At 34.9% G+C, this 25,045-nt stretch overlaps 2 protein-coding genes across 6 annotated transcripts; both read left to right on the plus strand.

The window, feature by feature from the left end:
- Positions 1-4,799: 4,799 nt before the first annotated feature.
- On the plus strand, positions 4,800-16,894 carry LOC110720340 (regulator of nonsense transcripts UPF2-like). Of its 5 annotated transcripts, none has more exons than XM_021899353.1 (17): positions 4,800-4,878; positions 5,180-5,275; positions 5,609-5,696; positions 6,317-6,519; positions 7,279-7,623; positions 8,236-8,340; positions 9,143-9,270; positions 9,577-9,750; positions 9,951-10,032; positions 10,725-11,075; positions 11,188-11,385; positions 11,502-11,603; positions 12,955-13,206; positions 13,293-13,511; positions 14,090-14,260; positions 14,858-15,043; positions 15,334-16,894. In XM_021899353.1, exons 2-17 carry the CDS (start codon positions 5,201-5,203, stop codon positions 16,285-16,287), a joined length of 3,633 nt encoding a protein of 1,210 aa, XP_021755045.1. In that variant the 5' UTR covers positions 4,800-4,878; positions 5,180-5,200; the 3' UTR covers positions 16,288-16,894. The 5 variants fall into 5 exon arrangements, with proteins under 5 accessions (XP_021755045.1, XP_021755044.1, XP_021755043.1 ...); XM_021899352.1 differs by having other exon boundaries at positions 4,820-4,901; XM_021899351.1 differs by lacking the exon at positions 4,800-4,878 and adding an exon at positions 4,885-5,105.
- Positions 16,895-17,984: 1,090 nt separating this feature from the next.
- LOC110720341 lies at positions 17,985-22,613 on the plus strand. The gene is made up of 9 exons (XM_021899356.1): positions 17,985-18,159; positions 18,937-19,062; positions 19,638-19,728; positions 19,836-19,895; positions 20,805-20,867; positions 20,985-21,188; positions 21,278-21,386; positions 21,481-21,698; positions 22,204-22,613. The coding sequence occupies exons 2-9, from the start codon at positions 18,947-18,949 to the stop codon at positions 22,294-22,296; spliced, it is 954 nt and encodes a 317-aa protein (XP_021755048.1). The 5' UTR covers positions 17,985-18,159; positions 18,937-18,946; the 3' UTR covers positions 22,297-22,613.
- Positions 22,614-25,045: the final 2,432 nt, after the last annotated feature.

Raw genomic sequence — 25,045 nt, forward strand, 5'->3', positions numbered from 1 at the left:
CATTATGCTCTGGTTTTTTTTCAACAGCTGTATTTTAAGCTTTTAAAGGTAAAAGAAAGAGAGATGAGCCAGGAGGAGGGAGAGGGAGAGAGAGAGTGTCTGGGAGAAAAAGAGAGAGATAAGGGTCAGAAGAGAAAGAAATAGAGCAAATAAGAGACTTAGGGGCAAGGAGAGAGAGATAGTGATAAAGAGGGGAATGAGTCTGGAAAAAGAGAAGGGTCGGGAGAGAATAAGAGAGAGAGGGAGGCTTAGTAAACCGTTTGAGCTATACTAGAAGAGTGGATAGGTTGGAGAAAAAAGGAACAAGAAAGTGAAAGAATACAAGGATGAATAGAAAAGAGAAATGAGATAGAGTGATAAAGAGAGATGAGTCGGGAAAGTGAGAAGGGTCGGGTGAGAATAAGAGAGAGAGAGAGAGAGAGAGGGGCTCACTAAACAATTCCAACTATATATACAAGAGAGTGGATAGGTTGAAGAAAAAAAGGAACAAGAAGGTCAAAAGAAAGCAAGGATGAATAGAAAAGGGAAATGAGATAAGACTAGGAAGAAATATAAGAGACGGTATATATGAAGGAATAAAAGATAGAAAGAACTTAAAATCAAGTTAGTGACTACCTCACAAATAAGATCCCATAAACATCAATTTATCATGTTAATAACACCCCAAACTATAAAACGCGATCTTAACCACGAATCTTACATATCATACCATCGGGGAGGCACACACGTAGTGTCGTGTGTGCTCCAACGACTATAATCTTAAATATAAAAAGTGTAAAGCTATTCCCTCCCAACATATAATTGTACATATAATAATATATAAATAAATGACCGGCAAATATACTTTAATACATACACAAATCATATTTCTCATTAATTTTATACTTTTCGTATTGATTACAAATTCTAATTACTATATTTTCAGTAGAAGAACCACTTGAAAATTTTCTACTTCAAAAAGTGTAATAAACTAATATACAATTCTATCATATATTTTACATTTAATCCATTTTACATAACTTTGCATTTCCTTATTATTACTCCTTATTCTCAAAATCATTTTAAAACGAAGCTATTTTTAAAATTATTTAGGTACTCGATAAGAAAACGAGTGTGTTCTAAAATAATATCTAAAACAATAGTATAATTTTTTTAAAAAAAATCTTTAACTTATAACAAATTCTAGATAACTTCACTTATAACAATTGTTTTCCCATAGCTATTTTCCAATAAAAACTTTATCACTACTCCTTGTTAGTACTTAATTCATGTATCCTTGCTATTATAAAACCTGAATAACAACAATCACGAATATCACAAAAATGAAGACAACCACGAACTCTACTTATCTTACCGTCGGGGGAGCACGCGCATCGCGCGTGCTCCAACGACCAGTATAACAAAAGATTTGTTGAAGGTTCACGCTTAAAGTACACAAGGATAGGTAAAGAGAATCAATCATAAGACAACATGGATTTGAAAGGGAAGGTCTAACCACTTGGGCTATCCATCACTTTTAGGGTTATCAAACGAGTCGTGTTGTGTCGGGTTTGTGTTTGTGTCGATGTTAAACGGGTTGAAAAACCACTGACCCAAACCTAGTCGTTTATTAAATGGGTTGAAAACTCTTGACCCAAACCTAACCCGCTTATTAAATGTGTTACCCAAGTAAACTTTTACCCACATAGTATGTAATAAACTAATTAATATTCAATTCAAAAATAAAAAAGACAGACATCATTAATTCATTAAAGATACTACAACAGTTTAAATTTTGTAGTTTTAACAAAAGACACCATAAAGATCTAAAGCTAGTAGTTTTAAACTTTTAACAATACAGCCACACATAAGAATTGTCTCAAATTAACTCCCAAATTAAATTTTAATTTTTAAAAGAAGAAATTATAATTTTTTTTGCCAAATTAACCGCCAAAAAAATAACAAAATGTATAAATAATGTCAAGGTAATTTACAAAATTACAAGTTTTGAATAAAAAATCAGTTTTTTTTACTACTTAATTAATAGATTAAGCGTATCATCCTTCAAAAAAAAAAAAGATTAAGCGTATCGGATTTGGATTTATGGGTTGTCGTTCAACCTATTTATATAATCGGATTGTGTGTATTGGTTTCGGGTTGACCCGTTTAATTTTGTGTCATGTTCGTGTCGACCCAATTATGTAAAGGGGTTGAGAATTCTTGACTCAAACCCGTTTATTTTGTGTCGTGTCGACTTTTGACAGCCTTATTCACTCTTATAATTACCATTTTGGAGTCATATCATTATGTATTTAGGGTATGTTCTGATTTACTGAGTTAAACTAATTGAAGCTGAACTGAACTGAAATGAATTGTTTATGAAAGAAGGAAATTAAGAACTGAACTAATTGGAGTTGAACTGGACTGAATTGAACTAAACTAAACTAAACCGATATGAAATTAAGCTGAAGAGAACATACCCTTAGAGACTGAGACGAGAGAGAGTTTGCTTGTGTAGAATTTTCAACTTGAATTTATAATTTAACTAGTATTTATCCTGTGCAAATGCACATGTTTTTTTTTTTTTTTTTTTTTTTTTTTTTTTTTTTTTGGCTAAAATGCTTATTATAACGTGTTGTTTAATTGTACATTGAGATTGCTCTTTTATTGGAATTAAGTTAAATTAAGTGTATGATTTAAAAAACTATATATAGTAATCAAATAATAAAAGATTAGTAGTAAAAATAATAAAGCTTTTTCATATTTTCAATTTTTTATATTTCCACACAAAAAGATATATGAAGTGATAATTAATATTTTTAGACTCAACTATCTCCTGGAGTATTATATAAGAAATTGGTAGAACCAACCAAGAGACACAAGTGAACTGTTAGTTGTATTTTTGAAAGAAACTAAGGGCATGTTCTCTTACGTTGAAATTCAATTCAGTTCAGTTCAGCTCCTAATTTCCTTCTCTTATAAAATATTCAGTTCAGTCAATGAGAACAGACCCTAAATTTTTGTTTGTAAAAAAGATAAATCACAATATGCAAATGTCCCTTTAGTAAACAATATACAAGAAATGAAGAAATAAATAATTAAAGGGAAAAATAAAAATAAAAAAGTGTACCAATAAGAGTGAAACACATGGCAACATATATTGTTTGTAAAATTTCCTTTTATCAAATGTTAGTATAGATGCACATGATTTAGGAAATTTTGTAAATATTAAGTCTTTGGCCATCTGTTTTTATTATGTCAACCTTTTGATTATTTCTAAACACGTCAACCTTGTAATAGCATTAATTTTTATTACGTTTTTTTACCGGTGACCGGATAAACCCTTAATAATTTCTAAAATTTGAAATAAAAAAATGAATTAACATTTTTAAACCAAAAAAAATAAAAGTTAGCATTTAATAATGCCAACTAATTAACTCTACTCGTACTCTTATAGTCTTATGCAAACTAACGATCTCCCTTATTATCCACACTTCCTTTAATCTTCATTTTTCAACTCCATTAAACTTACATACTCCATTATTCCTTCCTCTTCCTATCAAACCCATGACCCACCATCATCGCTGCTCACTCATATCCGCGCACACTCACACTAGCAAACCCCACCATCGTTGCCTAAAAACCACCTCAGCCACCCCCCAACCACCCCACCACCTCTTTTTCCATAATCCTCTTTGAATCACACTCTAATACTCTCAATTAAATTAGCGGTCTTCAATAGCATTCACTTTGGAGCAATTTTAATTATGTGGATTGTCTATTCATATTGATTTAAGGGGATTAACATCAAATACAAGCACTATTTGTACATATAAAGAGGTTTTGTGATCAAACTAATTCTCTACCTTCAAACTAGTTTGACTATATATGGTTCTTGTAAATTTCTGACTGGCGATAACAAATACAAGAATTAAACAATTGAAGAGTTAAAGTTCTTGGGAATGAAGAGGAAGAGTGGAGAAGATGAAGTAAGAAATGAAAGAGGAAATATGGGGAAGAAGAACAAAGAAGAAGGATGGAAAAAGGTGGAATAGAAAGTCGGATAAAAAATGGGAAAATTGAAAAAATTAGCCTTTTTTTACCTTCATGCAAGCAATTAACCTGTTTTTGCAAGTCATTTTTTATTTTAACGTAATAAAGATTAATGCTACTACAAGGTTGACGTGTTCAGAAATAATCAAAAGGTTGACGTAATAAAAGCGGACGGCCAAAAGGTTGACTTAATATTTACAAATTTCCCATGATTTATTGCTAGTATATTTGTTAAATATACCTAGTATATATTTCGCCTTTTTCAAATTCAAATGTAATTGATTGTCGTCAAGGATGTTTTTGCAATTGACCAACATTTTATTTATGATCACTATCGAGTATGCGTGAAATTAAACTTTATTTTTTTTGGTCTAAAAGCAAGCTCAACCCATAATCCATATCGAGTATGCCTAAGAAATTGATTGATTTTCTTTATTTAAAAGCAACTTCAACCCATAATAATTACAATAAACGGGTTTATGAATGAGAACCCAAGATTGAGGCGGTTCACCCATCCATCATAAATTCATCAAAAAAACATCATTCACAACAACAGGTTACTAATATATGACTTCAAAATGGTAATAAATTAAAATACACATAATTAATTTATTTACCTTTTACAAAGCCAAATATTACTGAGTATCAACTACATCGAGCATGCGTTGACCCTTATTTGGGTCAAAACAAGTTCGACCCGTGATCCCTACTCACTAGACCATTCCGTAAGAGTTTATTAATGATAAAACCGAGAGGCCGAGACTGAGGCGGTTCACCCATCCACCATCAATTCGTCAAACATCATTCACGACGACGTTTTGCTAAAATTCAAGCACTTGACCTTTTGTAAAGACCTCTCTCTTCTCTGAGTAATAATGTCTTCCTTTATTTCGAGCAAATTTCCCTTTATTATTCTCTCTATTTGATGCAATTTAGGGTTTCAGTTTTCCCCAATTTACACACCTCAGTGCAAAATTAACATCTTCATTTTGTCGAATCCTGTTTCTGTTACCGCTATTCATTTATTCGATACAAAATTCTGTTGGTTCCACTAATTTTGCAGTTTTAATTCGGTAAATTTCTCTATCCCCTTTTTAATTAGGGTTTATGTTTGTTTAATTTTTTTTCATATTTTTTTTTTTTTCAGTGCCTCGTTTACACAGATAATATGACGGAAAAAATGGATCAACAATCACAACAGGAATGCCATTCTTCTGGTGAACATGACAAACATGATGACGAGGTATTTTTATTTATTGAAAAATTTCTTATTTTTTTTGGGATTGTAGTTCAAAATTTGATATTCACTGAACTTTTTAATTTTATATTTTGTTTGATATGTATCAATGCCATATACTTGCAAATCTAATCCATTTGTAATTTTCTTATAATGTGTTTTTGGTGTGATTGGATTTATGGAAAATAGGCTATAATATGCTGTTTTTTTTATTGTGTTTGATATTTTAGTATGTAGCTTAAGCTTATATGGTACCATGAGTTTTCCTGCCTGTAGTATTTGTGGAAAGATTATTTGTTTAGTGCTCCTGAAAAATACATTTATCCCCTCGGGATGCAGGAAGCCGTTGCCCGTGTTGAAGAATTAAAGAAATCGATAGAGGCAAAATTGGCTCTTCGGCAAAGTAACTTGAAGCCCGAAAGACCTGGTTAGTGAACGAGAACTTTCTGGTTTTGCCTTTGCTCTTTATGATATTGTTCTCTTGTTGATTGAATGACTGCAGACACTTGCCAATTGAATAGAAAATTGTAATTTGGTGTTTGGGAAATGATGGTGGATAGGCAATTGAGGGGATATGTTCCTGGAATTTAGGTCATTTGATGGAGATAATCCTGGGATTTTTGTGGGGAAGTTGAGCTCTAGGTGCTGTACTCTTATGACTTTATGAGATACGAAGTATGTTTTTATATCTATTATTTTTGGAGGAGAATTGGATTTGTGCCCAGCTGTTCATCACGTAGAAGGCTGAAATGCAAAGGCCTAAATTATTGATCTAAGGCCCATAAATTCTGTAAAATGAACTTATTGGGAACTCAATTTAGTGATCATTATTATTTTTATCATTGAAACTATGACAGCTTTTTAACACACTTCGTGATAGTTCAGTTGGCTTATTTTTTTCCAGTTGGAGGGGTTAATTTTTTCTATCTAATGAGTAGGCCATGAATATGTTTGTATATTGAATTAATGAAACTTGAAAGCATGTGTCCTGTTTGGTATTGTTGGTATCTTCTTGTGACTATTGATTTTGTTTCCTGTTGCTTTTAGATCCTGCTTTTTTGAGGACGCTGGATTCTAGCATCAAACGTAACACTGCAGTTATTAAAAAGCTTAAACAGATAAGTGATGATCAACGTGAAGGGTTGATGGATGACTTGCGAGGTGTCAACCTTAGTAAATTTGTGACCGAGGCAGTGGCCGCTATATGTGATGCAAAGCTAAAAACTTCAGACATTCAGGCTGCTGTTCAGGTAGCATAGTTTGTGGAGTTGAACTGAGTCTTTGCCCTGAATATTGTTATTGTCCTATTTTGTTTTTTTGTACATTATGAGTAGACTGTCGTTATTATGAATTATCTGTTGGCGAACTGCTTTGAGATTGGATTAATGTGGTCAGCTCTTTTGAGTTTTGTTATTTCACCACTTTGTGATCTGTCTAATGAATCATATATTCGATTCTTGGGCTAGTTTCCATGTCGATGTTTATACAGGAATTCTGTACTGCTAATCATACAAATTCTAATTTTCTGACCTAAGGCTTCCATACCAGTGTTATCTAATAAACTAAACTCCTTGTGTTTTGCGTATTATGAAAAGCATATTATAGTCAATTTTGGGCTATTTTTGGCCCATTTTGAGCGAATTGTGTATTATGAAAAACATATTAGATAACACTGTTCCTTACACACAATCAATAGGAGTACCGCGTTACTTAGGGAAGATAATACCTTTCTCGTAGTGCCTTTCCTCGTCTTTTATGGTAAAAAGTTATTTTCTTTGCAACTTTTTTGGGCTTCCTGTCCAGTAAGTTGTGTTTATCTTGTCATATGGCTGAATAGAACTTTTTTTGATTTCTCTAGAGTATTAGAGTCTATACCCCATTCCTCGTTTTAGTCCTGGTGGAAGGATGAAGAATGAAAAAGAAGAAATATGCTGAGGGAGGGGCTTTTAAGTAGATCTTCATGTTCATTTGTTTGATATGTGACATCTGAAATGGTCAACATTTGACAGATTTGTTCTTTGCTTCATCAAAGATACCTGGATTTCTCATCAAGCCTGACCCAGGGCTTATCAAAAGTGTTTTTTTCTGGGAAAGGAACAGAAGACCTGGAAACGGATAAAAATTCAAAAGCCATGAAGAAGCGCAGCTCTTTGAAGCTCCTTTTGGAATTGTACTTTGTTGGTGTCATAGAAGACAGTAGCGTTTTTGTTAACATCATTAAAGATCTCACAAGTTTGGAACACCTGAAGGACCGAGATGCTACTCAGACTAATCTGTCTTTGCTTGCTACATTTGCACGACAAGGAAGAGTTTTCCTGGGCCTTCCACTATCCGGGCCAGAAGCCAATGAAGAGGTAATTTTGTCAATGGAACTTCAAAATTCATAAAACTGCTGCTTACATGTCTTTCTTATGCTGTTTGAGTTAGTTTCTCTAAATGTGGAGTACATTTTAGCTAGCTTGGAAAAGTGGCAAATGTTGACCTAACAAGATAAGGTAGTGTGCAATCGTAAACTTAAAAGAGCTAAGGCAATGCTGAATCATCATCTTTCAAATGTATTAATTTTTGTTTGTGTTCCCTGTGTCAGCGTTTATGCAAATACTCCGTTGTTTGTGTCAAGAACTTTTTTTCTAGTTCTGTGAATTACTTCATTGAAGTACTGCTGGAAATTTTAATTCATTTGTATAGTTAATTGGAGTGAGCATTAATTGACCTCCGTAATTCATTTCGTTATGAATTTCTGATGCATTGATGTTCATGTCACCCTTGGTCCTTACGTCAACTCTTTTTTGGTCTTCCACCCCACTTGTTCTTTTACTAACCCCCACTCCAGAAAGAAAAATGGAAAAAGAGGGCTATGTATTTTTGCTGTTCAGATTATCATAACGATAATAACATTTTTGGAATTTTAAGTGTTATTAATCCTGTGGTGCATTTTTTTTCTGAACACTTGTATCTTGTAACAGTTTTTCAAAGGCCTAAATGTCACTGCTGATCAGAAGAAAATATTCAAGAAGGCATTTCATGGGTATTATGATGCTGTTGCTGAAGTTCTGCATACTGAGCATGCTGTAAGTCTCCATACCTGTCCACCCCATCTATTTTATCTGTTTTCCATCCAGCTTCACTATTATGTGTCTTTTTCATAGTATTTGGGCTGAGGTTGCATTGTTCATGCAAATTTTTTTTGGATGCTGTATCTATTGTGTGCTTTATCATAGGCTTATTCTCATTTTTTATTTGGGGTACTGAGAAGCTAGAGGGCATATCAGTATATCGCAATCATATTATGCTTTGAAGCGCATATTGTACTCCACTACTTCCTCTATTCTGCATATAGTGTTCTATATGACCTTTTCCAACTTAAAGTGTGGTTAGATTCTTGTAAAATATGGCGATTTCGGATGCTCTTATCTTATGTCAAGATTTTCTTATAGAGTTTTGAGATACTATTGTAAGTTAAAAACTTTTTGCTTAAGTTAGGAGAATTTCTTCGTTATAGTGCTTCCTTGAAGGCCACAAAATGTCAACTTGTCAAGTGGGAATGTTTACAAGGGAGTAAGAAAGTAGCATTTCCTCTTTTACTCCTTATCCTTCTCTTCATTTACTTTTTTGAGTACTTTGCTTTTGGTGTTAGCTTCATGTGCTTATTTCTCTCACCAATTTTACTTTCCATTTTCCATGCTGATAATTGTTAAGTTTGCTGTGTGCTGCTAAAACTTTTCACTTCATAGGTAATGTTCCAATATATTTTCTTTCTTTTCATCAGAAGTTGTTTGTGCAGTTTGTCACACCTTAATTCCCTTTGATTGTTAATTACCCTCCACCCCACCTGGGAACTTCTGTTGATTTTTGATTGAATCCTTTCTTCAGTCTCTTCGCCAGATGGAGCATGAGAATGCAAAAATTTTGAATGCAAAAGGGGAGCTTAGTGATGATAATGCATCTTTATACGAGAAGCTGCGAAAATCTTATGACCATTTGTATCGGGGTGTATCATCGTAAGTTTCTTGCCATTTTTTTGCTGTATATACTCCCTCTATCCAATAACAAGTTATTGACAAATGGCATGTAAGTTAATAAGAGAAATTATAGAGTAAAAAAGAGTGTGAGGCCCAAGAACAAGTAAAGTGGAAAAATTTGCTAAAAGATGAATGTGTACTTTAATGTGGGTTATCTTTCAGACGTTCCGTAGATGTAAACTTTTCTATGGGATGGAGGGATTATATCTTGATTGTTATTATTATTTTTATTTTTCATTGAAGTATTCTATTCAGATTACAGTTTTTGTTCTTTGCTCTTGTCAGTCTAGCTGAAGCCCTTGATATGCAACCTCCAGTGATGCCTGAGGATGGTCATACTACGAGGGTAACTAGTGGGGATGATTCTTCTTCTTCTGCTGGAAAGGAATCTTCTGCTGCTGAAGCTGTGTGGGATGATGAAGATACAAGAGCTTTCTATGAGTGTTTGCCTGATCTTAGGTTTGATTTTTTATTATTTTTTTCGGCATTTGAACTAGCTGATTTAGCTGTTTGTTTGTGGGCATTCTCATTCTGTAGGGAACACCCTAAAGAAACAGGGGTGTAAAAATAGAGTTAGGAAGTTGATGGTCTTTTTAGCTAGTGCTTTTGATTAGAAGACAATCATTGAATGATTTTTTTTATTTTTTATTTGTTTCCAGAGCATTTGTTCCTGCAGTTTTATTGGGGGAAGCTGATTCCAAATCCAGTGAGCAACACGCAAAGGCGCATGACCAGTCATCTGTAAGTGATTCTGTTATTAGTAATGCATAATCCTTGATTGTTGATTTGATTATCAGATGTGAGTGATTCTGTAATCTTAGCTAATGTGATTTAATTTCTAATTTGTGCTATTGTCCAAACAAGTCTTTAACCCTCAACTTGACTTCTACTGTTGATTTTGCGGTAACCAGGCATTAGACTAAAATTATTGTTGTGAATTATGTGAGGGAGCTAGATCCCGTAATGCAGCACTCTTGGATTTTCTTGATAGAGTATAAGACTGAAAAAGGTGTTATTTATTTTTTATTGATATGAAATGATTATTTTTGAAAATGTACTGATTAGATATTGAAAGTTAATTGACTAGTGGCGTCACTCTTTTTGGTTGATGCAAACATCTCATAAGTCAGGGAGTTTAGGTGATGGAGTTTTTTTAGGAATAGTGATCCTCTTGTTTTGTTCTCTTCACTGTTGTTGATGATGTTTTTAGGGGTTTGCTAAGAGTTAATGGGTGAGGGATAAGGAAATTAGAATCCAAAAGTCTTTTTAGTCATGGGTAAGTAGGAAGTTTGGTTATCATCTCATAGGGTCTTAAACTAGTCCAGCTTTGATGATACTTGTTAATGAGTCTATGAACACAAGAATCTATGCATGTTTTAATGTCTGCATTTAATTTAAATGTCCATTTAATAACTTAATTGTTTTATAATCAGGATGCTGCCTCAGAACCTGATCAGTGTCACATAGCCATTGAGGATAATTTTGAACCCTCTGTAGATTCTCCAACATTGCAGGATGGTAAAACAATTGAGAAAGGAAAGGATAAAGAAGGGATGGGAAAAGATAAAGAGGAGAAAGGGAAGGATAAAGAAGTGAAGGGAAAAGATAAAGAGGAGAAAGAGAAGAGTAAAGAAGTTGACAAAGAGAGAGTAAAAGATAAAGATGCAGATAAGAAAGGAGATAAAGAAAAGGAAAAACACAAAGGTCTTGACGGTACCAACTTGGAAACTTTGCTACAGCGGCTTCCAGGTTCTGTCAGCCGTGACCTTATTGATCAGTTAACTGTATGTATTGCGCTGCTTTGAAGATTGATGAAGTTTATTGTTTTTCAACTTTTATTTTACATCTTGGATGGCCTCTTAATAAAAAGATATGCTTTGATGGTTCCTTTTTCAGGTAGAATTTTGCTATTTGAACTCAAAGAGTAATCGGAAAAAGCTTGTGAGGGCACTGTTCAATGTCCCCAGAACCTCCTTAGAGTTGCTTCCATATTACTCGCGAATGGTTGCCACATTGTCTACTTGTATGAAGGATATTTCTTCGATGCTCCTTCAGATGTTGGAAGAGGAGTTCAATTACTTGATTAATAAGAAGGTTATTCTCTAGTTTCTACATGCATTTAGTGGCATGGTTCGCTTGTGTTTTTTTCCCCTTCCTGTCTTCTTTGTACTGAAAGTTAAAATTCTCTTATTTTACCTTACCTACTCCAGGATCAAATGAACATTGAAACAAAGATCAGGAATATCCGATTCATTGGGGAACTGTGCAAATTTAAAATAGCACCAGCTGCACTTGTATTTAGCTGCTTAAAGGTAATTTTGTGGTATATGAATATTTTTTTAGCTTGAGGTTGTTTGTTAGGTGGTATATAGTAACTGTGATTGCAGTCTATTATTGTAATGTCCAGCTTGAGGTTGTTTGTTAGGTGGTATACAGTTACTGTGATTGCAATTTATTATTGAAACGTTTCTTACTTGTTAGAGCTGACGATTATTGTCTATACATCTTAACAGTAATGCAAAAATCTGTGGCACTGAGCTGCAAGCTCTGTATTACAAGTATACGAGTAACTATGGATTTATTATCACCTTTAGCTGTTAGGGTTACTATCCAGATCTGTAGGGTTGTACAGTGCAGTTCATAAATTTGTTTTTTTTTTTTTTTAAACTCATGTATTTGCAAAATTGGAGACTGATCATTCACAAATCACAATGGAAAGATTGGAAACTGGACAAAGAGTAAATCCATCTTAGGTGATCTTTGGTTTTTGTTTGGCTTTATTGTTTTTGGTGTATTAGTTGCAATAGTGATGTTAGTCAGCTAGTAGCATAATATTATGACTTATAATTGAGTTTTATCCTTATAAGATGGCTTTTGTCTTAATTAATTCTTAATAGATGTCTTTTGTATGAATATTCCGAACATTTATCATTCATTATCATGATAATGATAACAACTGTTGGTCTATGGTATTAATTCGATCTTTGATTCATTTTTTTCGGATCCTGCAGTCTACTGCTAGGATCTTGATCCTGAAATTTTGACAACCTTGGTAGTTAGTATACATGCATCTCAGGTCTATCACATTGTTTAGATATCAATCATAGAGGGAAAGAGAGGGAAAGGGAGGGATGAAAGGAGCTTAAATTTACCTTTCAAGTCGAAGGATTTGGTTTATTTAGAGCGCAAGGATTGTAGGACTTTGAATATTTTTAATTCACTTCCTTTCCCTTCTTCATGTCATATGTAAAAAGGAGAAAATAATTACTCTTTTTCTCTTCCCTCCGAATTTTCTTATCTAAACAGACTCAAATTTATAGTTTCATATGTTATTTCAATTTTTTATTAAAAAACATTCAGGCCTTCCGAGGGATGTGTTGGTCTTTTGACCCATTGGATGGGTGAGAGGGTGTTCTGGTCATGACCTACTTTGACATTAGGGCTGTGCATGATATGTTTTTTCAAATGTTAGGGTTCTGAACGCAACTTTGTAAAGCCTCAGGGTGTGGAAGTGATACATATTTGCTATTGTAGTTTGTAAATCTTGAGCAATGGATAAGTTATATTTTCTGATTGAGTGTAGATTCTGCAAATGATATCTATGTAGAGCATATGTTGTTTTCTGTTTTTACTTATGATGATTGGCATTTGTTGTTGATCCAGTCTTGCTTGGATGAATTTACCCATCATAATATAGATGTGGCTTGCAATCTTCTGGAGACATGTGGGCGGTTCTTGTATCGATCCCCTGAAACCACAATGCGCATGGCCAACATGTTGGAGATTCTTATGCGGCTGAAAAATGTGAAGAATCTGGACCCTCGTCATAGCACTCTTGTTGAAAATGCATATTATCTATGCAAACCTCCAGAGAGATCTGCCAGAATCGCTAAAGTTCGCCCTCCCGTGCATCAGGTTGATCTATATTCGGTTATTTTTTACTTTTGTTTTTGCCGTTATTAATGGTCTTGGTATTAAAACATGCTTTATGTTATCTGCAGTATATTAGAAAAATGCTCTTTTCAGATCTTGACAAGTCTTCCATTGAGCATGTGCTTAGACAACTTCGGAAATTGCCATGGAGTGAATGTGAGCCATATCTACTGAAATGCTTTTTGAAGGTTCATCGCGGAAAATATGGACAAATTCATCTTATTGCATCACTGACCGCTGGACTTAGTCGCTACCATGATGATTTTGCTGTTGCTGTTGTTGATGAGGTAGGGTTTTATAGTGATTAATTAATTTCTAGGCTAGCATTTGGCATAATCTTCATAATTTCTTCTGCAGTATCCAATTTTCATATTTTTCTTTGTCTTTTTTTTTCTGCTATTTGTGTTGAACCTTTGAAATCTTGTACTTTGTAGTTCTTATTACTACAGATTTTTTTTTTTTTTTTTTTTTTTTTTTTTAAATATTGGGGGGGGGGGGGTAAATATGGTTAAGATTTAATGATTGATATACTACTGTACAAGATGCTAATAATGTTGTGTTGAGTAAAGCTAAATGGGTAATTGTAGGCCACCGATCACGTAATACTTCATATAAGTTTTTACCTAGCATGAGTGTCCTTTTTCTGTGTTATTTACGGAAGGAATCAATTCGTTGACCTGCATAACAGTTTGGAGTTTTTTTTAAGTTGCGTATTGTGGCTCCTCTTTTCCCTCTGATTTTATTTCAGTATTTTGCCTCTTTTTTTTCTTTACTGGGCAGCAAACTCTGTTGGTTGAATCTTATGAAGAGATATTATCTATGTATCGTCTAGTGAGTTGTGTGATGTTTGCTACTTGGATTTCAGGTTTTGGAGGAAATTAGATTGGGATTAGAGTTGAATGACTTTACTATGCAGCAGCGACGACTTGCACACATGCGTTTCTTAGGGGAGCTATATAACTATGAGCATGTGGACTCGTCTGTTATATTTGAGACACTATACTTGATTCTTGTTTTTGGCCATGGTACTGCTGAGGTATTAAATTGTTTAACTGTACTTCTCCTTGAGTTCACTCTTCTTTTATGAAATACAATGCTTCATGATACTGATGAGAGTGATGATAGTATGTATATCTGTTCAAGTATGTTTGCTGTTTTCCTTATTACTGATTAAGCCTTGGTTCACATCAATGTTGTCCCATCATAGGCCACACGATCATGTTTTAATCAATTTTTTTTGACATTGTCAAGTATATTTTCTGCCTTCCTTTTACTTAACGAGCCTTGGTCCACGGCAATGTTGTCCCATTGTGACTTGAGGAGACATGATCATCTTTTAAACAGAATATAGACATGTCAGACTGGCTATAGGTCTTGCCAAAATCACTCACCATCTTCTGTAATGAAAAATTACAAGATGATTGGAGATACATGTCATGATGACTGAGCCGTGTTTTGAATTCTATATGAGCAATTTGTATTTTTCATCCACAAAATGCCATAGATGACATACCCTAGACCTTCAGGATATGCTTTTTTTGAATACGGAGTCTCTTTTCTTTTCTGTTTTTTTCTTCTTCTCCTAGTACAACTTTCATTCCTAATTGGATTTTTTTTTTTTTCCTCTTATCAGCAAGATGTTCTTGACCCCCCCGAGGATTGTTTCCGTATTAGGATGGTTATTACACTTCTTGAGACTTGTGGACATTACTTTGATCGAGGTTCATCCAGAAGGAAACTTGATCGATTTTTGATACATTTCCAGAGATATAGTCTGAGTAAGGGTGTTCTGCCACTTGATATTGAGTTTGACTTGCAGGTTTGTCTCTCACTTTGCTGTGTATGAAATTTTGGTAAATGTATTTTTTTAAACTGTTTGGTTTTATGAATATGATAGGACTTTATCATTTATTTGTGAAAGCTGTTTAAAAGCTTCAAAACTACATAGTAGTGGTCTTGTTTAAGCCATGATTGATTCTCCTCTTTTTGGTTATGGCTAGATTGGAAGAAGAATTCTTTTTTGCATAAGTGGTCAACATATACTTTATACTCCGTATATGTTTAGGTTTCATTTATTTTCATTTTTGGTTAAAAATTTGCATTTCACAGGATCTCTTTGCTGATCTGCGACCTAATATGTCCCGATTTACCTCTGTTGAAGAAGTAAATGCTGCCCTTGCAGAACTGGAGGAGCATGAAGGTAAGGCCAGTAGTGAAAGGCATTCGGAGAATGAGAAGCGTTCAAACAGTATATCTCGAAACAATCTTGTAAATGGTCAAGGCCTTGCAAATGGTGTTGATGAAAATGGTGGGGGACATGAGGATATAATTGGGGATACTGAATCGGATTCAGGCAGTGGCTCAATTGGTGATGGGGGTCATGATGGTGATGATGACTTGGATGATGAGAATCATGATGCAGGTAGTGAGATAGAAGATGATGATGATGATGTCGGTCTTGCTTCTGATGAAGATGGTGAAATTCATGTCAGACAGAAGGCACCCACTCGGGATCCAAAGGAAGAGTCTGAGTTTGATCGGGAGCTCAAAGCTCTTATGCAGGAGAGTTTGGAATCTCGTAAGCTGGAGCTGCGGTCCCGCCCAACACTTGACATGATGATACCAATGAGCATTTTAGAGAGTTCTTCTAAGGATCATCATGGAAGAGGGCTTGAAGGAGAAAGTGGGGAGGATACATTGGAGGAAGAGAATGGCGGAAACCGAGAGGTCCGTGTAAAAGTTCTTGTGAAGCGAGGGCACAAACAACAAACCAAACAAATGTCCATCCCTCAAGATTGTTCCCTTGTGAGGAGCACAAAGCAGAAAGAAGCCGCCGAGCTCGAGGAGAAGCAGGACATAAAGAGATTGGTTTTGGAGTACAATGACAGAGAAGAGGAGGAACTTAATGGGGTTGGTAACCAGATAATGGGCTGGACACAATCAGGGATTGGCCGAATACCTAGTCGTGGTGCTTGGGATGGAAGTGGTGGGAGAGGTTCTGGATCACGTCATCGGTACCACCATCATTCAGGTGGTGGACATTTCTATAGTCGAAGGAGATGAGGAACAAGTTAATGTCATATTTAGAATTTTGGATACCGAATGAAACTGGGGTCCGATTATTCTTGATTTCTTCCTCAGAGATACCTCATACTGAGTCTGGGGTTCAGCATAAGGTTGCACTAGCTTGAGATGATTTATGGCAGTATCTGCAGATAGATGCCAATGCCGGAATGCAAAGGATTGAGGAGTATCACAACACAGGCTCTGATTACCATGGAAGTCAGGCGTTCTGTGGGATGTTGCATGACATAATCTAGGATACCAGGCATAGGATTGAAGATAGTATGTGTGATTATAACTATAGCTCAAGGGAGTTTCATGTGCAAAATGCGAAGTTTTCATATGTATTTAGATTGAAACTAATGTAAATTCTCCATAAAAGATCAACTGCCAATGTAAATAGTTGGCCTCTGGATGGAATGCGAAATGGTTTTCACTAATATAGGGTTAAAAAGACTTGTTTTTATTTTGATGACCAAAATGGTTGGGATATGATGACCAAAATAGTTGGGATACTAAAAGTTGGCCTATGAATGTAAATTCTCCATACAATATTTACCCAAGTTCTCATGTTTGACAGTGTTAAAAAGACCAAACAGTATTTTTATTTCGAGCCTACTAATTACCTTCGCGAACATGTACTCTAGTATATTCACATATAGGTTTGTACTCGGGGGTGATAATGAGACTGAGCAATTCGTGAACTATTTGAGCTCGATTCGATCAAAGCTCGATTTGTAGTGGCTCGGCTCGGGTTTGAGTTCGGCTCGGGTTTGAGTTCGGCTCGAGACCTTAACGGGCCAAACTGAGTTATGCCAAGCTCGGCTCGAAAAGTTCGTGAACAAGCTCTTTTATTTTTTCCATATAAAAAAAATCATGTATATAAATATAAATTTTTTTATCAATAGATATTACACAATAATAAGTTAGTATTTTCATTATTAAAACAATAAACTCGTTATAAAGTAAAAATAAATTAATAATGAACAATAAAGAAGACAAGTAAATTAGGGCTAAGAATAAATCAAGGTTGTTCGTGAACAGTTCGAGTTCGGCTCGGTCAACGTTTAGTCAAAGCTCGGCTCGGTCGAAGCTCGACTTATAAAGGTTTGAATTCGGTTCGAGTTCGAACAAATTTAAACGATCACGAGCCGAGCTGACCATAGTTCGGGCTCGGCTCGCCCAAGTAGCACCCCTATTTGTACTTGTCTTTTGAGTTAAATGGCAATCGACCATATATCATAATACGAAGTAAAAAGGATAAATGATTTTTAATAATTCAAAATTAATTTCTTAAGTATTTTTCATATCAAGTCATTAATACACCCAAAAAAGTACACACCTCATGAAAATATACAAAAACAATAGCACACATGCCACACAATTATACAAGTCATATTGAGAGCGTCAGCGCAATTTTCTTAGTATGTTAAACTGGTTGTGCCTTGAGCATGGTACATTCAAGGCTATCTGCCTATTTCTTTGCCTTAGAGCTTGTATATGATAAACACATGATTAAAAATAATAGGCTTGATTGTAGCGTTGTATCTTACGATGTACAATAATCATGATATACGTATTACGTATACCTTCTACGGAATACAATACAAAGTACTAATTATACTGTATAATAATTTTACTTTCGTATTAAATAATTAAAAAAAAAAGGAAAAGATAGGGTAGAATTGTAAAAAATACAGGATGAGAGAGGCAACAGAAGAAAACAAAGATACAAATTAGAAAGGAAACTTGAGGTCAGAAGACTCTTTCTCTCTGTCTCTCTCTAATCATCTTTCATTGTGATTTGCACGATTGATCTCATTGAATTCAACATCCTTTCGCCAAATTCATTGCCAAATTCGATTCAATTAGGTACGATTATCAATTTCAATCATCTTTCACTTACCAATTTCTTCTCCTTCGTCTAAATTAGGGTTAATTTCTGTATTATCGACGTTCTATTTGTTATTTTCGAGCTTCAATCATTCAATTAGGGTTTTGATGCATTTAACTTCGTCTTCTGATTTCCTGCGTTAGTGCTTTGATCACTATTTTGGAAATTTGTTGCAATTATTGTTATTTTTCTTAAGGATTTTCAGCTTGATTCGATTTTGTACCCTGATTTGATCGATTCAATGATTATAATGTGACTGTAGATTAATTCAAGCAGTTTAGATCATGTTGATTGATGTTAATTCATACTTGTTATTGTCTAATTTTGATGATGTTGCTTATTTGTACTAATGGTGAAAATTTAACGATCAGATGTAATTCTGTAACGAAATCTGAACTTATTTTGAGTGAGGTTTCGAGTATAGTTATCGATATGGTAATGGTAGTAATCGTTTTGAATGCGATTTTCAACCATTTTGATTCGACTAGGTTTCTCTCAATAATAGGTAAAATGCTTCGATTAGTTATGTGCTTCTTTGGAAGGTCAAATGATATGCCATTGTGGCTTCTGATTTTTTCCTGTTATGAATTCATGGTAGTTAAATACTATGATTTGTTGAACTTCTATTTTAGGCTCAATCAGACGTATTTGATTATTTATACACTGTTGTGAGTGTAGTCGAAGTTGTAGTTTGAACTTTTTGCAAGTTTGAAAATGCTTTTGAGGCTTATTAGGGTCCGTTACATTGATCGCAGAGTGACGAAGATGAAGAAGTATGGGCGGACAATGCTTACAATTATGGTCATCATATCCCAACTGTGCTCTGTCTTGACGTTGGAAACAACAGGCCCTGCATTCATGTGGTCTCCTCATATCAACATGTATGGATATGTTATACACTCACAATTGATGTGTACTTTTAGAAGATTGGAATGTCCCATATTGAAAAGCTAGTGTTATGTTTTGTTTGTGTGATGCTGTGTCTGTCTTTAGTTGCAAATTGGTATCGTATTCTTGAAAATGAATGATTTCGCCAGAGCAATTTTGTGTGACATTTTGCTTCTTCTTCTTCTTTTTTTACATTTGTTTTTAAAATTTTGACATGAAGATAACTTATGTTGTCTCAAGGGATGAAAACGCATCTTGGTTTGAGTGTTGTGAGTATATGGAAGAAATATGTCTTACAAAAAATTTTCCCATCTTTCTAATTTTTTGGTTTTTAAATTTTCATCAAATAAATTTTTTTGAATGCTAAAATTCTTTTGCTTTTGAACCATTGGACTTGCTTTATTGTGTAAGCGATTTTTTTTTCCTCAATTGTTGATTATAATCCTTTTCAGTAATAATTTCCGAAACACTTCTTGAAATGAACAGGGGGTTGATATGCTTTTTTGTTTGGTAATAGTTACTGTTTTCCCTTATCCTTATATTGTACTGTATTTATGCATTCCAATAGGGAGCTAACTGAAAAGGTGAACTATCAAACACTTTCTTCAAGAGATTTAGCAAGGTCTGTCATGTCCGCGGGTGGCTGGTCAAACATACTGGTATCTCTTTGCTATAGGCACTTTATAGTGATATAATTTCCCTTGTGAAACCTCCATCACCTGTTCTTGGAGTTGTTTGGATCCTTATGTTGGTTTTATTGGTGCAGTGCGAGGGCAAACAATCTCATCAACAAGTGGACATTGCCGTAGTTTTTGTTGGAAAAGAGGTATTGGATTGATTTGTATTGCTTTAATCATTGATCTATTTTTCTGACAGCTGCCTGATTTTACACATAGGAACTGCATCCCTAGTCCCTACATCTGGTGTCTTGCATGGCTTTGATGTTAAAATTAACCATATAACTATATAAGCACATAATGTTTTTATCCATGGCTGAGGCAAGAAATAAAGCTGGAAGTGTTGGTTGTGGAAGTGGGTTTGGTTTCACAAACTTCAGAGTATGAGACATTGGCTTAAGTTGAAAGTTAAAAGGGACTAATATTATCACCCCTTTGAGTTTTGAGAGTGAATAAGGATCAAATTAATGTCATTGCCTAGTAAGCATGATATATACTTCCTCCGTTTTGACTTTTACACTATTCACGAACAATATTTTGACTAACTTTTGTGATTAATAGCTACGATAAAACATAGTCATGTGACTCTTTCAAAAAAAAAAACATAGTCATGTGAGATCTTGTTTGAATCGTCCCAATATATACTTTATTAATATCCACTTTTTATAATCTTACAATGTTTATAAGTAGAGATATTTGCGTGATAATAGAAAGGTGTTAACTTAAAAAAAATGAAGGTGTATGAATTTAGGTATGATTCTATTGTCTGGAAACCATAGCCTTTGTCATTTGGGAAATAAAGAAACAGATAAATACTATTTTTTGGGCTTAGATGGTGCTTCGTATCATGCATTCATTAGGCATGCTTTGTTTCTGTTACAAGCTATACTGCTTCCTATCCTCAAAAAGCATTCATCTGTGTTCTACTAGCTGTATTATAAGTTCAATTGTCATTGATTATACTGTCCATCTGTAGTTGCAATCATCTACTACAAACTTATTTAGCTGGTGTGGTTTTTGTTCAAACGTTACTGATTATAATGTTCTTCAATCTGTAGTTGCAATCATCAGATATTTCTGGAAACAGTTTGAGTGATGCTTCGCTTGTGGGTTTGCTCAAGGTAATATTGAATTTAATTCATTAAATTAACTCTTGACATCATATTAGAAGGGTTGTGATATTCTGTTTCTCATGTTATTTTTTTTTATTTTATTTTTTATAATTATGTATAAAATAGGACTCCTTCACACAGTCCAATTTCTCAATGGCGTATCCTTATGTGTCATCAATGGTAAAGGAGGAGACCTTTGAAAATTCTTTGATTGAAGAGTTTGAAGAATCTTGTGGCCATAAATTGAGGGTTGGCAATGTTATTGTCACTGATTCTTGCTTGGTAGAGGACAAAGGATATTCCAAGCTTGCAGACATGCACTCGGTGGAGGTAGGTTTACCTTTCTAACCTGCTACATTGGCTCTTGGTAGTATTACTTCAATTTTGTTAAACTTATTCCCAACTTGATTAATTTGCAGGAGTATGTGGCAACAATGGAGAAAGGAACCAAGGAACAAACCGATTTGCTTGTGGTTTGTCGTGGAGGATTCAGCTCTTTGAAAAATCTTGACAAGCTGCATTCCGAAGGTATTCATTGAAACAATGTACTTTTTTTTTGTTATGGTTACTTGAGCATTCTAAATTTTCATCTGGAAGGGTCTTAAGTGTATCAACATTTCAGGTCAATATTTTTCGGAGTTGATTAGTTCATTGGATCATTCTGGAGCAAAGTACACTGTCCTTTATGTTTCTGATCCATATTACCCCATCCAGTATCCATCCAGCCATCAAATAGGAAGGTTGCTTGCTGAGTCTCCTGGAAATGCTTCTCTGAATTCTACCGTTTTCTGTGACGGGGTTTGCCAAATTAAAAAGACCCTTCTAGAGGCAGTTTTTGTTGTAAGTCTTCTTCACCAGTTTTGCTTGATGAAACTATGATATGATGTGTTTACTTGCTCCTGCTTTACCTCTTCCACCTTTTGTCTTTTATGTATGTGTCTCCTAATTCACCACTTGTGATTGTTCTTTCATTATTTCTACAATAATAAGAACAATGATTAGATAGCCAGGTCAACAGGGAAAGCTGTGTAAGATAGCCAGCTATAAATTCTCATAGCTGTTTCTGCTGGCATATTTTTTTAAGAACTTGAGTGTCGATGGTGAGGAAGTGAGTAGAAGTCAGTGTTATCTTTTTTATTTTCAGAGAAAAATGCATGATGTCATCATTATTTTGAAATTCAAGCTTCATTATGAAGTGATTGCTATTCTTCTGGACAAACTAATTCTAAAATTCGGGGGAGAGGTCAAGAGAATACTTGTACTGGACATTGCTAAAGATTTAACTGGCTTGCTTTTTGTGCTTAAATTATTGTTAGCTGATACTTTTTTTCCCTTCTAATATCAGGCTATAGTCCTGCTTATAATATTAATCTCGGGTCTCTGCTGTATGATGGGCATCGATACTCCTTCAAGGTTTGAGGTTCCTCAAGAGTCTTGATACACTGTTCACATGAACAGCCCTTTTGTAGCATAGCAGCATTCGTACTAGGATGTCGATTCCTAAGGTGTTCAAAGACTGTCAAACAAAGAGAAAGATCGGCTTTGTGAGTTGAAGGATGAAATTTCTGCTATTTTGTGTATCATTATTAACTAAGGCCAGAGGGAGAGATGGTCTTTGTAAAATTTATTCATCTACTTATTCACATTTACTTGCTTTGTGCTCGGTGATGTTGTATTTTCTTCAATTTGTTATACTCGGCTTTTAATAAAAGCTTTTTAGCAAGTCCATAAATAAAGTGGGTTCTTCTCTGAAAATCATACTCTGTATATCAGCTTGCTACAATGGTGACGTGTTAACTTCAAGCAGAAACATAGCTGAAGTTGATTAGACTAGACTGGGGGCAGTAGTCATGAGACGGTATTCTCTACCCTGGGGAACTTGTTTATCATCAAATAAGAGAATTCATCTCATCAAACGACTTACAAAAGTTACTAGGGAACTAAAGTATATGATTTAGGAAGATAATTATCTCCTTTGACCATACAACAAATATATACTATATTTAACTCTTAAATTTGAGGATGATGCTCCTTTCTTTTGCTGGCCTGGAATGACTTGGTCTCCCAAGACAAAATGTTTTAATCAACAACAATAAGGTGGTCTAAATTGCATTAAAGGTGATTTGAAAACGGATCAGGAACAATTTGGGTTGAATTTAGGTTGGGTCAATAACAATTCGTGTTAATTTCGAGTCGGGTTAATAACACATGGGGTTGAATTTTTGGGTTGGGTAAGTAATAGGTATGGTAAAATTCGGGTCGGGTCAATAACAAATCGGGTTGAATTTGAGTCAGGTCAATAACAAGTTGGGTTGATTTCGAATCGGGTTTGTAACAGGTTGGGTTAGGAACGGGTCGGGTTTGAATTCAGGTCAGGTTAGTAACAAGTCGGGTTAAATTCGGGTTTTGACGGGTTAAAACGGGTTTGGGTCAATTTCGGTTCAAGTCGGGTTCAGTGCAAGTTAATTAAATTGGCCGTTGTAAACCGGTAAATCGGTGCAAGTTGTAAACCGGTAAATTGGTCGTTTAAAAGAAAATTGAATGGTTCTACACACCCAATTGGACTCTCGAAGGGTATTAGAAACCATGATAAACATTTCGGCAATTTTTATTTTCAGGCGAAAAAAAGTCAAAAAATTCTAAAATTTAAGGCTTAATATCCACGCTTTTTGAGAAATTTTGGAGGTTACGGAGTCCAGTGTCGAAAAGTCTTGAAACTATGGGATACATCTCGGGGTCATATAATGTCGTTTGGAACCTTATATGATCATTATTTGTTGTCATAAATGTTCGTGATAGGCTTAAATTAATGAAGTCAGTGCAAGTTGTAAACCGGTAAATTGGTCGTTTAAAGGCAAATTGGATGGTTCCACCCACTAAATTGGACTCCCGGAGGATATTAGGGACCATGGTATACATTTCGGCGATTTTTTATTTCCGTGCGAAAAAAATATCAAAAAATTCAAAATTGAAGGCAATATCCACGCTTTTTGAGAAATTTAGGAGGTTTCGGGTCCCAGTGTAGAAAAGTATTAATATTTTAGGGGATACATCTCGGGTTCATACAATTTCATATGGAACCATATATGATCAGTATATGTTGTCATAAATGTTCGTAGTAGGCTTGAGTCAATTTAATTAGTGCAAGTTGTAAACCGGTAAATTGGTCGTTTAAAGGCAAATAGGATGGTTCCACCCACCCAATTGATCTTCCTAAGAGTATTAGGGACCATGATAAACATTACGACAATTTTTATTTTCGGGCGAAAAAAGTCAAAAAAAATTCCAAAATTGAAGGATAATATCCATGCTTTTGGAAAAATTTCGATTTCGAGGCTGGTGTCGAAATAAATGAGAATTTAGTGGATACATCTCGGGGTCATATGATGCCGTTTGGAACCATAAATTATCATTATATATTTTCATAAATGTTCGTGCAGTGGTAGGCTTGAGTTAATGAAATCGATGCAAGTTGTAAACCGGTAAATTGGTCGTTTAAAGGAAAATTGGTTGGTTCCACCCACCCATTTGGACTCCCGGATGGTATTTGGGACCATGGTAAATATTTCGGCAATTTTTATTTCCGGGCGAAAAAAAGTCGAAAATTTCAAAATTGAAGGCCAATATCCACCCTTTTTGAGAAATTTTGGAGGATTCGGGGCCCGGCGTTGAAAAGTCTTGAAATTCTAGGCGATACATGTCGAGGTCATATAATGCTATTTGAAACCATATATGATCATTATTTGCTGCCATGAATGTTCGTGATAGGCTTGAATTAATGAAATCGGTGCAATTTGTAAACCGGTAAATTGGTCGTTTAAAGGCAAATTGGATGGTTCCACCCACCCAAGGGGACTCCCAGACGGTATTAGGGACCATGGTAAATATTTCGGCAATTTTTATTTCCGGGCGAAAAAAAGTCGAAAATTTCAAAATTGAAGGCTAATATCCACGCTTTTTGAGAAATTTTGGAGGATTCGAGGCCTGGTGTCGAAAAGTATTGAAATTCTATGCGATTCATCTCGAGGTCATTTAATGCTATTTGGAGCCACATATGATCATTATTTGTTGTCAAAAATGTTCGTGGTAGGCTTGAGTTAATGAAATCGGTGTAAGTTATAAAACGGTAAATAGGCCGTTTAAACGCAAATTGGATGGTTCCACCCATCCAATTGGACTCCCGAATG

Source organism: Chenopodium quinoa, unplaced genomic scaffold, assembly GCF_001683475.1.
Source record: "Chenopodium quinoa cultivar QQ74 unplaced genomic scaffold, ASM168347v1, whole genome shotgun sequence".
Classification (NCBI taxonomy): domain Eukaryota; kingdom Viridiplantae; phylum Streptophyta; class Magnoliopsida; order Caryophyllales; family Amaranthaceae; genus Chenopodium; species Chenopodium quinoa.